General features: G+C 42.0%; 1 protein-coding gene across 3 annotated transcripts in view; it reads left to right on the forward strand.

The window, feature by feature from the left end:
* HACD2 (3-hydroxyacyl-CoA dehydratase 2) overlaps nucleotides 1-16224 on the forward strand; it is a 94644-nt gene that overhangs the window by 52442 nt on the left and 25978 nt on the right. For all 3 annotated transcript variants that reach the window (XM_033211002.1, XM_033211003.1, XM_033211004.1), the window contains one exon: nucleotides 5821-5909. In XM_033211002.1, coding sequence (XP_033066893.1) covers nucleotides 5821-5909 — 89 coding nt within the window. The remainder of the gene's footprint in view (nucleotides 1-5820; nucleotides 5910-16224) is intronic.

Consider the following 16224-nt stretch of genomic DNA (forward strand, 5'->3'; position numbering starts at 1 on the left):
GCACCATCAGAAACGTATGAGTAATGAGTTGCATTATAATGTTAACAATGGACATTACTAGGCAACAGGAATTTTTCAGCTCCATTATAATCTTATGGGACCATCATCATATATGCAGTACATCGTTATCTGGAATGCCATTGTGTGGTGCATGACTGTGCTCAACTGTCAACCTGGTCTTTGTCAGGTATAGCCAGTCTCCCAAGCTCACTAAGCTGCCCCATCTGAAGGTTGCACCAGGCAGGGAGGATTTCTAGTGCTGCCCAACTTTTCAGGGCTCAGTGGTCTGGGGAGTCCTCAGAGCATCCTCATTCTGGGGAAGCAAGCAACCAATTGCCAGATCCCCTTTATACAGCTTTTGCTTAACACACACACACACAGGGGAAGCAAGCAACCAATTGCCAGATCGCCTTAATACAGCTTTTGCTGAACACACACACACCCACACATACACACACACACCACTATGTTTCTTTTATCTGCCAGTGTTTTTGCCTCAAAATTTCATTGCCATTTCAACATAAATTCCCATAACTATTTCTCAAGTTATAACCTTGACTTGCCAAAGATTTGCACTGCTGACAGAGATACCTTTCTGAAACCAAGATGTAATCATGCCATCCTCCTGTTTACAAATGTTTGGTCACCCCTCATCACCTTCAGGAAAAAGTCTTATTTTTGAGAACTATGCTAAAACATATCAGTCATAGCCTGGGAGTGTGAGCCCACCAGGGACACTGTCTTCCCTTTGCATCCCCAGTGTGGAGAGCAGTACCTGGCACAGAGTAGGCACTCCACAAGTATTAACAAGTAGTAGATGTCTGGTACATCTTTTTTGAATGAATTTTAGTCCATTGAGAGTTTACTAGTAGGATTCCAGAATCTCTGTCGTCTGTAAACAACCAATTTAAATAGCCAACAACAAAAATGTCTGTATTTGGGTTTTAACATGCTATGTCATTGTGCTCAAATAAGAAGTAATGGCATATAAATGCAAAAACAGTGGGATTGACTGCAAGAAGTGCCAGGAAGAAGGAGGATCTATGTGCCAGGCACATGCCTATAATCCCAGCACTTTGGGATGCTGAGGCGGGCAGATCTCTTGAGCTTAGGAGTTCAAGTCCAGCCTGGGCATCATGGTGAAACCCTGTCTCTGCTAAAAATACAAAAATTAGCTGGGTGTGGTAGCACATGCCTGTAGTCCTGGCTCATTGGGAGTCTGAGGCAGGAGAATTGCTTGAGCCCAGGAGGTTGAGGCTGCAGTGAACTATGATTGTGCCACTCTAGTCTGGGCAACTGAGTGAGACCCTGTCTAATAAAAAAAAAAAAGAGAGAATCTAGTCTGTCTTGTCTATCTATATTCTACATTCTACAAGGATTTGTGGTAGCTCATACACAAAATATCACACTATAGTATGCTTCAAATCTGGCATGAAAGTTTCTGGCTACCAAGTTAAAGAGGGTGACTGAGTTATATAATTCTTACTGGAAAGGAGCAAACATTTCTTAAAATTGAGCTCTAAAACAAATTTCCTACCTGTATGAGAGGTTTGAGTGATAGGGTGGACATTATACTGTATACTATTCCTATGGCAAATAAGATAATATTAATACTTTTTGACAGCTTTTTTTTTTTGAGATGGAGTCTTACTCTGTCACCCAGGCTGGAGTGCAGTGGTGCATTTTCGGCTCACTGCAAACTCCGCCTCCCGGGTTCAAGAGATCTCCTTCCTCAGCCTCTGAAGTAGCTGGGATTATAGGCGCCTGCCATCACGCCCTGCTAATTTTTGTATTTTTAGTAGAGACGGGGTTTCACCATGTTGGCCAGGTTGGTCTCAAACCCCGGACCTCAGGTGATCCGCCCACCTCAGGCCCCCAAAGTGCTGGGATTACAGGCATGAGCCACTATGCCTGGCCTTTTTTGACAGTTTCTTATGAAATTCACCTGATAATAATGATAAGCCCAAGTTGGTGATGCCATTTCTATTCAGAGCTAAGATAATAATGGCCCGTCTATGTGGCCCTCTGTTCTTTAGCTTAATTTTAAGGATAGAGCTCTTGGCCTTTTGACTGGTCCGTTAGAGCAGGCATTTTGAGATTGTGCTGTCAGGTGAGGGCCTGAACTGCTGTTTGCTGGGTGACTGGTTGAAGGAGTTGTCTATGCTACAGAGAAACTAAGTGAGAGTTGGTCTGAATGACATGATTTGGGGGAAATGAAGGTTTCTAAGTAGGCAAGTTCACTGGATAGAGATGGTAGGAGCACCTGCAGGCAAGACCAGAAACATCTTGACGTCTACATCAATTAGAATGTATGATCAGCTTTTCGTTCATTACGTATTAAGATTTAAATTGGGCCGGGCGCGGTGGCTCCAGCCTGTAATCCCAGCACTTTGGGAGGCCGAGACGGGCGGATCACGAGGTCAGGAGATCGAGACCATCCTGGCTAACACAGTGCAGTGAAACCCCGCCTCTACTAAAAAAGATACAAAAAACTAGCTGGGCGAGGTGGCGGGCGCCTGTAGTCCCAGCTACTTGGGAGGCTGAGGCAGGAGAATGGCGTAAACCCGGGAGGCGGAGCTTGCAGTGAGCTGAGATCCGGCCACTGCACTCCAGCCTGGGCGACAGAGCAAGACCCCATCTCAACAACAACAACAAAAAAGATTTAAATTTACTGCGAAGGACGTGCTAAGACAGGCACTTTTGTGTATTGCTGGTGGAAGTATAAATTGATAATAAACTTCTTGGAAAGCAATTTGGCAATATATTTCAAGAGCCTTAAAAACATTCATGCCATTTGACCTAGTACTTCTACTTCTGGGAAAATGTCCCAAGGAAATAATCCTTTTTTAAAAAAAAGGTCTAAGCCTCAAATTTTGAGTGTTATTTGTAATGCTTCATTACTTCATTGATAGTATCAAGAAATTCGAGGCAATTTAAATGTCCCACAGAAGGAGAATAAACAAACATATTCACTCAAAGGAATATCATGATTTAAGCTAAAATCTTTTGAAGAAGAGAAGATAGAAAATTCTTAAAATCTTAAATGAGAAAAGCAAAAGACAATATAAACAGTAGAAGTTAAACTGTTTTAAAATATGCTTAGAAGGCTGGTGAGAAATACACTAAATAATAAATATTTTGTGTGTGTGTGTGGATACTAAAGCATTTTTAAGAAAAACACTGTTGGCCAGGTGTGGTGGCTCTCTCATACCTGTAATCCCAGCACTTTGGGAGGCCGAGGCGGGTGGATGACCTGAGGTCAGTAGTTCAAGACCAGCCTGGCCAATATAGTGAAACTCCGCCTCTAACAAAAATACAAAAATTAGCCAGGCATGGTGGTACATGCCTGTAATCCCTGCTACTTAGGAGGCTGAGGCACAAGAATCGCTTAAACCAGGGAGGCGGAGGTTGCAGTGAGCCAAGGTCATGCCGCTGCACTCCAGCCTGGGCAACAGAACGAGACTGTCTCATAAAAAAAGAAAAAAAGAAAAGAAAAACACTTAATTTATGTATGGCATTTTTGAAAGGGAGACAAATACAAATTTATATTCCCTAGAGAAGGGTGATTTATAGTAGAGAGGGAATAATTAATAAACCTGTGTTCAGCTGAATTGCAGTTTTTGCCCCTAGACCTTCTAGTTCCATTTGTTTAAAGTTGCTCTTAGCACCTGTAATCCCTGCACTTTGGGAGGCTGAGGTGGGCGGATCACGAGGTTAAGAGATCGAGACCATCCTGGCCAACATGGTGAAACCCCCGTCTCTGCTAAAAACACAAAAATGAGCTGGGCGTGGTGGTGCGTGCCTATAATCCCAGCTACTCGGGAGGCTGAGGTAGGAGAATCACTTGAACCCGGGAGGCAGAGATTGCAGTGAGCCAAAATCGCACCATTGCACTCCAGCCTGGGCAACAGGAGTGAAACTCTGTTTAAAAATAAACAAACAAAAAGTTACTCTTAGCTGGGCATGGTGGCTCATGCCTGTATCTTAGCACTTTGGGAGGCCAAGGCAGGAAAATTGTGTGAGCCTAGGTGTTCGAAACCAGCCTGAGCAACATAGCAAGACCTTGTCTCTATAAAACCTTTAAAAAGTTACCTGGGCATGATGGCGCACCTGTGGTCCCAGCTACTTGGGACGCTGAGGCGAGAGGATGGCCTGAGCCCAGGAGTGTGAGGCTGCAGTAAGAGATATGATGGCGTCATGTACTCCAACCTGGGTGACCTGGTCTCTTTTTAAAAAAAAAAAAAATCCTTTAATTCTCAGTTATTTTATTTATTTATTTTTTTATTGTTGTTTGAAATCAAAGAAATCAAAGGCTTCCTCTGTATGGGTGCTTTCCTTACAGGTGGGTAGGTAGTTATTGCTTCAACCTCATTAATCCCCGCCTCCCAGCAAAATGAAACTTAACATTTTAATAAGCCAAATATAATTTTCAGAATAGGTCTGTTATAATAGAAATATGGAAGAGTACAATTCTGCCATTAAACATTATTTTACAAGAATGGCTTAAAACATAAGCCTTGTTTTGTAGTATATGAGCTTTCGATCTTCAATACATGTTTTTAAAAAAGATTGGTTTCTAGAGGAAATCCACAGCTGCATATTGTCCCATCTAAGTGTGATCTGGCTAAATACATTCACTAAATGTTTGACTTACTGATTAGCTTTGTTAGCTGTATTACACAATTATATAACCAGGTTTTGTAATTCATTTATACATTTATTTGCGTATTTATTTACTTTTACTCATTTATTTATTTTGAGACAGGACCTCATTCTGTCACCCAGGCTGGATTGCAGTAGCACAATCATAGCTTACTAGCCTCAACCTCCCAAACTCAAGCAATCCTCTTGCCTTAGCCTCCCTAGATATGGGACTAGAGGTGTACGCTACCATGGTGAGGAGCAGTGGCTCACTCCTGTAATCCTAGCACTTTGGGAGGCTGAAGCGGGCGGATCACCTGAGGTCAGGAGTTCAAGACCAGCCCAGCGAACATGGTGAAACCCTATCTCTACCAAAAATACAAAAACTTAGCCGGCCATGGTGGCATGTGCCTGTAGTCCTGGCTTCTTGGGAGACTGAGGCATAAGAATCACTTGAACCTGGGAGGTGGAGGTTGCAGTGCGCCGAGATTGCATCAGTGCACACCAGTCTGGGTGACAGAGTGAGACTCTGTCTCAAAAAACAAATAAATAAAATAATCAAAGATCATTCCAGTGTTATAACTTGAGGACATTGGGAGGATAATTGTGCCAGGGCTTGTAGTGAACAAGGTGATTTAAAAAATTAAAAAATATTTTAGTCTTTTATGTTGTTATGCTTGTTGGCAAAATATTCAAGTAGATAATAAAAGATACCTAACTTAACCATTAGATAGTGTATCAAGTCTGATGTCCATGAGCTTCCAGCACTCATTAGACACGAATAGGATTGATTTCTCATCCTTTGTTGCCTATTTGTTTTGAAACCCATATTGTAAAATGAGTCTTATTTTAAAGATTAGGTAGTGCTTTTGCTTTCTCCGTCTATACAGTAAGTGTAAAAAATACTGTACTTGGTCAGTGGTTTTGAGAGGGTTAAGAAAGGCACCTGGATCCCATGGTTTTGTAATACCATTAAAAATATTATTGTTTTTAGGGAGAAAACTTTGTTTTAATACTGACTACATTGAAAACTTAGTCTGTATAGCAATATAGACACACTTTTCAGTTGTTCAAGATCATTTTGGCTCTAAACATTTAAATTGTAATGTTTTAGAAGATGTATTATATATTGAAACTTAGTACAATACATTTATTTGTCCAACCTAAAATTTCTTTCAGGAATTGTTCCATCTTCTGTTGTCCTGACTTCTTTCCAGGTGATGTCAAGAGTTTTTCTAATATGGGCAGTAACACATAGCGTCAAAGAGGTAAGTGTTTATATAGACTAAAATAAAGTAATGTCAACACTAACAAACACTAGTCAGCTTTTCTGATTCACATGTTTGTTATGGCTAGGGAGTTTCCAGGTCAGAGTTCCAGGTCATATCAGTATAGCTGAGATAAAGCTCACATTCACTGTAGGAACTGGGTTAATAGTGGAAAACATACCCCAGATATACAGTGTTGTTAAAGAGAAGACTGATTAAATGGTGAAGTCCTATAATCCGAGTTCTCATGGAGGTTCAGATGGTGTGGATGTGGTCTGCAACTCAGTTATATTTTTCTGATATCTTGTTCGTATCTAGCACACTAAACTCTGGGCATCTGCATTTTTGTTTTGTTTTTGAGACGGCCTCTTGCTCTGTCACCCTGGCTGGAGGGCAGTGGTGCAATCACGGCTCACTGCAGCCTCAGCCTCCCAGACTTGAACAATCTTCCCATCTCAGCCTCCTAAGTAGCTGGAACCACAGGCACGTGCCACCCCATCCAGCTAATTTTTTTGTATTTTTTGTAGAGACGGGGTTTTATCATGTTGCCCAAGCTGCTCTCAAACTCCTGAGCTCAAGCGATCTGCCTGCCTCAGTCTCCCAAAATTCTAAGATTTCAGGCATGAGCCACTACACCTGGCCCAAGTCATCATTTTAAACCTATACAGTAGTTCCCTCTTATTCAAGGGGAATACACTCCAAAACCCCCACTGGATACCAGAAACCGTGGATAGCACACAACCCGATTGCTGCTGAAACACGTTTCTGTTTATGTCTCCCACCCACAAATGGTAATGCCTTTTACATATTTACTAAGCATTTATCATGCCCTATGGCCGCGACTTTTGCAGTCTGAGGTTCACCAGCAAAACTAGCACAAATTTATTTTTCCTTCTTCACAATTTCACAGATAGAAGATTTGTTCCTACTGTGGGTCTTAGCAACTTCAGCATACAGTTTGTTTTGTTTCGTTATTAAGCTGAGAACTTTTACTGTCTCGCTTCAAGGAAGTTCTTTATGGCTCCTCTTTGGCGTATCTGAATTGCCAGCATCTTGCATTTTGGGGCCGTTTTTAAATAAGGGTTACTTGAACACAAGCACTGATAACCAAGTTAGCTACTAAGTGATTAACGGGCCAGTAGCATATACAGTGTGGATACACTGGACAAAGGGAAGATTCATGTCCTAGGTGGGATAGATTGGGACAGCATGAGATTTCATCATGCTGCTGAGAACAGTGTACAACTTAAGAATTAAGAATTGTTTCTTTCTGGAATTTTCCATTTAATATTTTTGGACTGTGGTTGACTAGGTGTAACAGAAACTACAGAAAGTGAAACTCCAGATAAGCAAGGACTGTGATATTTCTTCCTCCCATACTTTTGTGTAGATACCATTTCCTTTTCATTTTAACCAACAACTCGTGATTTTATCTTCCAATAGTCTCCAGTGACCTAAAACTTCTTCGTAGTAGTAACTCATTTACATTCTTAAATGGGTAAGTATGTACTTTCAGTAATTAAGTGCTAGGTACATGAAGTCAAAATATTGTTCACTATGAAGTATCCAATCACTTTGCCAATATAGTCAGATATTGTCCGAGTGCTAATCCACCAGTTGATAGATTCTTTATGGGCTCTGCTTCCTCCCTTCCACTTAGTGACCACTCCTCAGCTTATGAGCACATCTGCCAAAGCAGGTAGACAGGTACATCAAAAATGCCTTACAACTCAAATCAAGCAATTCTATTAGTCAAGTTGCTGTTAGCAACATTTGCCAGGATTTCCTGGGTAGATCATTGAAACTGGTTGGCTTGCAAAGTTATTAAATGTCTCTGTAGGTACACGGACCTGGTGTCATCCTCCACAGCCACGCTGCCTGCCAGATGCAAAGGACTTAACATGTAACAGACGGTTTCACATACATTATCACATTTGAGTTTTACAGTAATTTGTTATGTACTCATTACATTTGCGTATTCAAAATTGTTTCTCTGCAACCAGAGTGACTCAATTTCTGTTAACATTAACATATTTTATTTACCTGCTTAAAAAAAAAGAAAAAGAAAAGGCATATCATTTTCTGAAGAATGTAGTACAGTATATTTTATTGTCTTCCCATCGCCTCTTGGATCCTCTTGTTTTTACATATGCACTGTTGATGAGTTAACTTACTGTTTCCACTTGTAATTGGACTTCAGCATTTCTGCTGTCCTAGGATCATAGTTCTTTTCTCCTCATTCTCTTTTCTTTTGCACAGAACTCCTCATTCATGGTTTTGTTTAGAGCAGTAGGTGCCCTCTATCCCTGCCCTGTGTCTTCAACAGCTAACTTGAAAAGCCTGTTGCTGTGGCCCCTCAGAGGCCAGTGCTTACTATCTGTCACCTTGAAAAGCCTGTTGTTGTGGCCCCTCAGAGGCCAGTGCTTGCTATCTGTCACCTGTTCCCTGGCCCCTTCTCTTGGCCAAATGCTATTTTTCCTGCCTTGGAGTTTCATATTAGCTATAATTCAATTTGTTCTGTACAACATCACATATGACTTCTATTCTTCGATTTCCTGAAGCATCTTAAAAATATCTTTATTTTCCTTAATATTCAGCTCTGCTTACTTTAATGGTGGGAACTGTATAATTAATGCATAAGGAAATTGACCTTAGAAATAACTGCTTAATCACATATATCTCGCTTTCTTGTAGTAATGTTCAAATTATTTTCACACTACTCTCGTTTCTTAGTTTCTTTTTACATCATATTCCCCTCTAAAGTGAACAAGAATTCTTCACTTTAATCACATTACGTGTGAATTTGGACTCCTGCTCCACTCCGCTGCCCTGCCCACTTTCTTTGCTCATTTCCCTTGTTTTTCTGTACCTGGACATGATGTGCTAGGGTATAGCCTATATAACCTTTTCAGACTAGACTGTACTTTTTTCACATGAGGTATATTTCCTTTTAAGAAGCCCTATGGGCCGGGTGTGGTGGCTCACACCTGTAATCCCAGCACTTTGGGAGGCTGAGGCAGGTGGATCATGAGGTCAGGAGATCGAGACCGTCCTGGCTAACACAGTGAAACCCCGTCTCTACTAAAAATACAAAAAATTAGCCAGGCGTGATGGCAGGTATCTGTAGTATGGCATTGGCGGGCGCCAGCTACTTGGGAGGCTGAGGCAGGAGAATGGCATGAACCCAGGAGGCGGAGCTTGCAGTGAGCCGAGACCACGCTACTGTACTCCAGCCTAGGTGACAGAGCGAGACTCTGTCTCAAAAAAAAAAAAAAGAAAAAAAAAAGAAACCCTATGGGACATGCATCATTGATTGCCATTTTAATTCTCTACCCAATGGAATGCTAGTCACATAAATGTCATCATGTACATTGTGAAACTAAAAAGTGATCTGATGGTTTTCTCTTATGACGTATAAGGATCCACCCATCAGCTAGTGTGACACCATGATCAGCAGGATATTAATGAAAAAATTTGAATCAATACACACAAGCAAGAAAAGAAAAAAAGAATTGTGATCTGTATGCTCAAATGCTTTTCCTTGACCTAACATAGCTAATAACCCATCCACATTTTTCCTTTCCAAGAGACTATATAGATGAACAAACAGAAGCTCTGGCAAAACAAGTCAGCTACGTCCCGCCCCTTCTGTCTTGCTGCTGGGCTTTGTGACACTGAACTTACCATTCTTACCAACTTTTCAGCAGGATGCTTACAAAAATCTTGTAATTAGTGTTTAAGAAAGTAACCTCCAGTTTTTTATAATAGTATTGGTTTTTGTTTGATGTGTTATAGTTTACAGAGGGCTTTATTAAAGAATGTTATGATCATTCTCTTAACAACCATGCCTTGAGATAGGTAGCTTGTAGCCTCCATTTAGAGTTTGGAAGCTACAGCAGCAAAGTGACTATTGCACACCCAACAAATGGCAGCGTCAGGATTGGATTCTAAATCCAGGGTCTTTCTGCTGCATCAGAGCTGCCACCTTCTCACCCTTTAAAAACGTAATGACGGCCGGGCACAGTGGCTCACACCTGTGATCTCAGCACTTTGGGAGGCTGAGGCAGGAGTTCAATGCCAGCCTGGGCAACATAGTGAGACCTCATCGCTACAAAACAAAAAACAAGAAAACCAGACGTAAACATGATGTTTTTAACTTTTGTTTTGCTGACTTCTCTCACTCCCCTATGGAGTGGAAAATGCCTGCATAAGATCCATAGGTGCTTTTCCTCCTTAGCAGTTCCACCATGCCATATTCATGTTAGGATATGATTCTGCTGCTGAATTATCGGTACATCAGATGTACACATCAATTGTGGGCCCTAGGTGCTTATCTGCAACACATTGCTTCTCTGTTTTTTTACTGCTCAAGTGCTCTGAGATGAATCCTTCCAATTAGCCTTTCTCCTTAAAAGTTCTAAGACTCTTTCTCAAACTAAGATGTATGCATTATTTGGACCATAATTACCCAGAGAGCTTATTAAAAACGCATATTGCAGGACCGACCTTACACTTGATACAGAATGTCTGGGAGTGGGACCAGGGAATCTGAATATTTATTAGGCTTCTCAAATAATTTTAAGAATTCCAAGGTTTGAGAAATGATCTAAGATACCTATGTATTGTGCTGTAATTTTTGTGACATTCCCTTCTTGATTTTAATTTACTTTTCTACTTAGTTGACTTGAAGCCTAACCCAATCTCAGCATCTCTTTTCTAACTCCAAGAGCCATTGTTTCATTCTTGAGGAACGAAAGCCTTAGAGTTCCCTTAAACTGCTAAGCAAAGGTACTGTGGAATTTCTGGCACCCTGTCCAAAATCCAGCATCTTTGCTGATGACTAGGTAAGAGGAAGCTTGAGGAGCCTGCCTTAAGGCAGAGGAAGATCTGAAATCATTGCACTGAAAAAGCATGACTGACCTTGGTTTTTTTTTTTTTTTAAGAGAGAGACCCAAGGAATCAAACTGCCTCACACTGGGGTGGAGTTGCTGGGAAGGGTCTGTAGTGGGCATGTGCTTCATGCTGTGGGCCAGAGCCATCAGGGAGATCTCTTCACAGAGCCGTCAGGGAGATCTCTTCACAGAGCCGTCAGGGAGATCTCTTCACAGCACCGTCAGGGAGATCTCACAGAGCCATCAGGGAGATCTCCTCACAGAGCCGTCAGGGAGATCTCTTCACAGAGCCGTCAGGGAGATCTCTTCACAGCACCGTCAGGGAGATCTCACAGAGCCGTCAGGGAGGTCTCTTCACAGAGCCGTCAGGGAGATCCCCTCACAGCGCCGTCAGGGAGATCCCCTCACAGAGCCGTCAGGGAGATCCCCTCACAGCGCCGTCAGGGAGATCCCCTCACAGAGCCGTCAGGGAGATCTCCTCACAGCGCCGTCAGGGAGATCCCCTCACAGAGCCGTCAGGGAGATCCCCTCACAGCGCCGTCAGGGAGATCCCCTCACAGCGCCGTCAGGGAGATCCCCTCACAGAGCCGTCAGGGAGGTCCCCTCACAGAGCCGTCAGGGAGGTCCCCTCACAGAGCCGTCAGGGAGGTCCCCTCACAGAGCCGTCAGGGAGGTCCCCTCACAGAGACGTCAGGGAGGTCTCCTCACAGAGACGTCAGGGAGATCGTTTCACAGAGCCGTCAGGGAGATCACTTCAGAGGCCATTCCCACCTGAGGAGACAGTGCCAGCAGCTCTTCCTGGGATTCCTCAAAAGTATCACCTCACCTGGACAGTTGTATTCTTTTCTAGGTAATTAGGACTCAGTATTCTAGAACGTGGAGGCTTAGCACCGAAAATTTAGGTGAAGGGTTGATGAGTTTGGGCTTTAACATTTACCTTGTGACTTAGGATGAAGCACTTCAACTTTCCGAGTCTTGTTTTTCTCATCTGTAAAATAGTAATACTGATACCTGCCCTGTCTGCTATACGGCAGTTTTTGTGAAGATGAAGTGAAAAGGATATATGAGAACAAGGTGGCAGTTATCGAGAGAACTCATGCAGGTTTTCACTGAGCAGCTCCTGAAACCCTTACAAAGCAGCCAGCAGCTGCTGTGCAGAGGAGTGCCACTTCCTTCAGAGAGAGAACAGTTTTCCTTTCTTCTCTTTCCCTCCTTTCCACTCTTGTAGAAGCCAAAACACCAGATACATAATGTCCTAATGCCCCTGCTCCCAATCCTGTTTTGGTTGTTGGGGTTTTTCCTCCCTGCTGGGTCCTCCAGCTGAGTCACAGTGTGCTTGTGTTTTTCCCGCCTCTGAGGCCGCTTCCCTGGTTGGCGTGTCTCCTGTGGCCGCACGCCTTCTGTGTTATCCCTGATGGCTGTGTTGTGGACTTCCCAGCATGCGCCATCTGTGAACATGGTGTCATGGTGAGGCAGAAAGGCAGCTTCTTACCCCCATCATTCAGATGAGGAGATGAGATGCTGTGTCAGAGGCATGTCATTTCTTCCTTGGGCCCTGCGCTTGGACCAAAGCTGTGCCATCCTGTCGTCCAGCCCCAATGCCCTGTCCACAGTGACATTGCAGCTCAGTTAGCAAAGGCCATTGAGTTACATTCAATATCCTTTGTCCCCGCTAAAAGCTGAATGTCTAAAATCCTCCACCCTACTCCATCTATTTGATTACTTTCTATTTTAAATATTCTTGTAGGTGGATTTACATCACCTTCATTTTAAAATTGGCACCTCTCTTAAAGGTAAAAAAAAAAAAACAAAAAACCTCCTTATTTGATTGTTAATCAGACACTGTCAAACTTGAGGCAGCTCCTAGATAAATGCAGCAGCACTTAGTGGCATTTCCACTTAAAGATTGTGTTGCTTATCTCATAGCTAGCTGGTTCCTTTTGCCGTTACCTATATTTAGCATAGATGGTTTTGGCAAAATCAGAATGTCTATTTTTCTCTCAGTGTTTTTCTGCCTGTCCCTTTCCAACATTTTCCTTGTACTGTGTGTAAAGATTTTATTTCAAAATATTGAAAAAATATTTAGATCTTTTAGGTTCAGTGTAGATTCACTTCTCTCTCTCTCTTTTTTTGTTTTGTTTGTTTGTTTGTTTGGAGACAGGATCCCGCTCTGTCATCCTGTCTTCACCGAGGCTGGGACACAATAATCTCACTGCAGTCTCAAACTCCTGGGATCAAGCTATTCTCCAGCCTCGACCTTCTGAGTAGCTGGGACTACAGGTGCACACCACCACACTCAGCTCATTTTTTATTATTTATTTATTTATTTTTGTAGAGGTACAGTCTCAAACCGTTGCCCAGGCTCTTTTCCAACTCCTGGCCTCACACAATCCTCCTGCCTCAGCCTCCCAGAGTGCTGGAATTACAGGCATGAGCCACCACACTGGCCAAGAGTGGGCTCACTTCTGTCATCCCATGTTGCATCTTTCCCCCGTTGTCTTAGTTCCTTTATAGCCCTTGAAAAATTCCACCAGAACTCAGTTGTTGTTTAAAATATAGTATCCTCTGATGATAATTTAGTTACGTGTAAAAGAAAGAAAGAGAGAGAAAGCAAGCAAGCATCTTCTTAAACCACAGAAGCCAATGTTACCACCACTTTATACAGTACTTTATACAGAACCTCTTTGTCAAGTAATAGTTGGATAGGTTCTAAGCGCAGCAAAATCAGGAAATTGGTTTCACTTGTCTTTAATGTTAATCTTTTTCTACTCTGGACTTGCCTCCACTGCACCTTGTGCCCTCCTCCCCATGGTGACTCTGCCCCTACAAACACCTAGACATGGGAAGCTTCTCAGGGCCTTTTTTTTTTTTGGTCTCTTACCGCAAGGGCTAAAATCTGATATGCACCATTCCTAGTTGTCAATTCTCATGTGAGAAGGGACATTTATACCAGAATATATCTTAATATATTCTGCACAGTTATCTTAATTTGGGGAAATCTCATTCAGGAGAGGAATGACCAGGTCCTGACCTAGTAGCCCCAGAGAAAAATGTCCCACTGTCCTGAGGTTCCCCTAAGACTCAGAGCTGTCCCTGCCCTAGCCTACCCCATTTCAGACTGTCCTGGCAGACGCCAGTCCCTTCAGGATTGAACACTGATCAACTTCTTCTTCTCCCTCTGTCCCAGGACTTCCAGATTTTAGGTTTTTCAGTGCATTTAACATTTTGGTTAGCCTTCTAAAATATTATACTAACCCCCTCTCATTTAATTTATCTTCTGGATGTATCCATGGGGTCTCCTGCATTACTCTTATTTTTGATGGTGAAATTTTCGACAAGCTTGTTGGACTTCATTCTCTTCAAGCATAAGATGTGTCTATACTGTCGAGTGGTATCTTAACATATGTATTGATGCTACTTCCCAATAGTGGGAAGCCTCTTTAGAGCTAATTCTAGTTACTTGCAGTTCTGGGATTAACAAAGATGCTTGACTTTTCACTTTAGGAAACTGTCATAGAAAAGGAATGAGAGTGAAGGAAGAAAAAAATCATTACCTTGGGCTTAAAATAGTAGTTCTCCAAATAAGCACACGAGATTTCCAGGCTAGGAGCCTGTGTGCTTTTAGCTGTGGTTATATGTGATCAGCTTAAATTAATGAATAACATGGGGAAACAAGGCTCTGTGTTCAAACTATGTTGTCAAGTTGTATTATCAGTGGGCAGTCACCAGTAAGTGAATCCTAACATTCCAACCAGCTTTCATCCATGACTTCAGAGTGAAATAAATTAAGGTGCTTATTTATTTCAAGACAAAAAAGTAACTTTTTAATACCATACAGTGATGGAAAGCTGTTGGTTACCAACATGTTTCCTGTGGGTATTTCTTCTACCCCAGCACTGTCCAATAGAACTTTCTGCATTGCTGGAAATGTTCTGTGTATCTGCATTCTTCAATACAGTAGCTCTTAGCCATATGTGAACACTTGAAATACGGTTAATGTGTCTGAGGAATTGAATTTCAGTTTAATTGTATTTTAAATAGCCACATATGACTAGAAGTTGCACTATTGGACAGTGTAGCTCTGGCTATTCAGTATGACATTATTTACCATTCTCTCGATTTCAGGCAGTTTGATTTTCATATATTTTATCTTACGTGTATGTAAAAGACTGTTAAATTTTTCTTTTAAAGAAACAAAATTTATAAGGTATGATTGATACGTTGTATTCCTTAAATTAAGGGGTTTTTTTAGTACTCTAGATTAGATTAAACTGTCATACAAAATCCTAATTGCAAGTGTGGGAAATGGTGTTGATGGGGTTCTTTTCATGCACTGCAGAGGTAGCAGTTGGTTAAATGATGAGTCAGGAGGCCATACAGGCCTCACCTCTCAGGGCTGCAGCTTGGCCTCTGCAGTGGGCCTCACCTCTCGGAGGACTGCAGCTTGGCCTCTGCAGTGGGCCTCACCTCTCGGAGGACTGCAGCTTGGCCTCTGCAGTGGATTCACCTGCTAAGTTTGCCTTTGTTGGAAACCATTTCACATGGCTTTTCTCTCCTGTTTGAGTTAAAATATGCCATAGGAGTACAGTCAGCATTATTATCCCACTGAATTTGAAGATTCGCATTTCTCACTGTAAAAGTGAGGTGATTGGCATGCATCGTGAGCATGTTAAACTGTGTCAGCAAAGCCAAGAAAAGTTAGAAACTATTACCTGTAAACTACTTTTAAGCAGATGTGCTCTACAGTACAATAGGTGGCATTTTTAAAGCATTGATTAATATTCATTTGAAAACTTGTGGGAGGAGGAACTCTCTTATTACCTGCTTCTTTGCCAAAACGTCAGTCCTTTATGTAGTGTAGCTTTTTCAAAATAAATCTATTTTGAAATACTAATAGGGGATATCTGAGAATTTAATTAAAAATACGTAAATATGACAAGAATACCAGTACCTATAACCCGTTGATAGTTGTGCCGCACCGTGAATTCAGTCAGGTAACTGATCTCGTTGGGAATCTTAAAGACCATAGAGGAACGTAAAAAAATTATCCCCCATCACTCCTGTGAAATATCCATACAGTGTATTTCCATTTCTTCAGGGAAGAGAGTTCAGTAACCTTTTTAAACTTACCCGTATCAAGAAGCCCTGCAGTCAAAACCTATCACTGCAAACTGAGATGCATCACAGAAAAAATAAAGCATATGACTAAGCTGTCTGCATTTTCCAGAGAGAGGACTCTTTCCAAGTCTGGAGTAAAACCCTGGTGTACTTCCGGAATTTGTAAGATGTGCCTTGGTGTACATGTGTGGATTTGTGTGTATGCACGCTAAGGGCATGCTTTGCATTTTAGAGGGGAAGAAAAACTAATTATTAGGCTTGTTACACTAAAGATTTTTAACTTTTGTTTTCTTCAGAAAAACTAA

Source organism: Trachypithecus francoisi, unplaced genomic scaffold (assembly GCF_009764315.1).
Source record: "Trachypithecus francoisi isolate TF-2019V2 unplaced genomic scaffold, Tfra_2.0 Lachesis_group0, whole genome shotgun sequence".
Lineage (NCBI taxonomy): Eukaryota > Metazoa > Chordata > Mammalia > Primates > Cercopithecidae > Trachypithecus > Trachypithecus francoisi.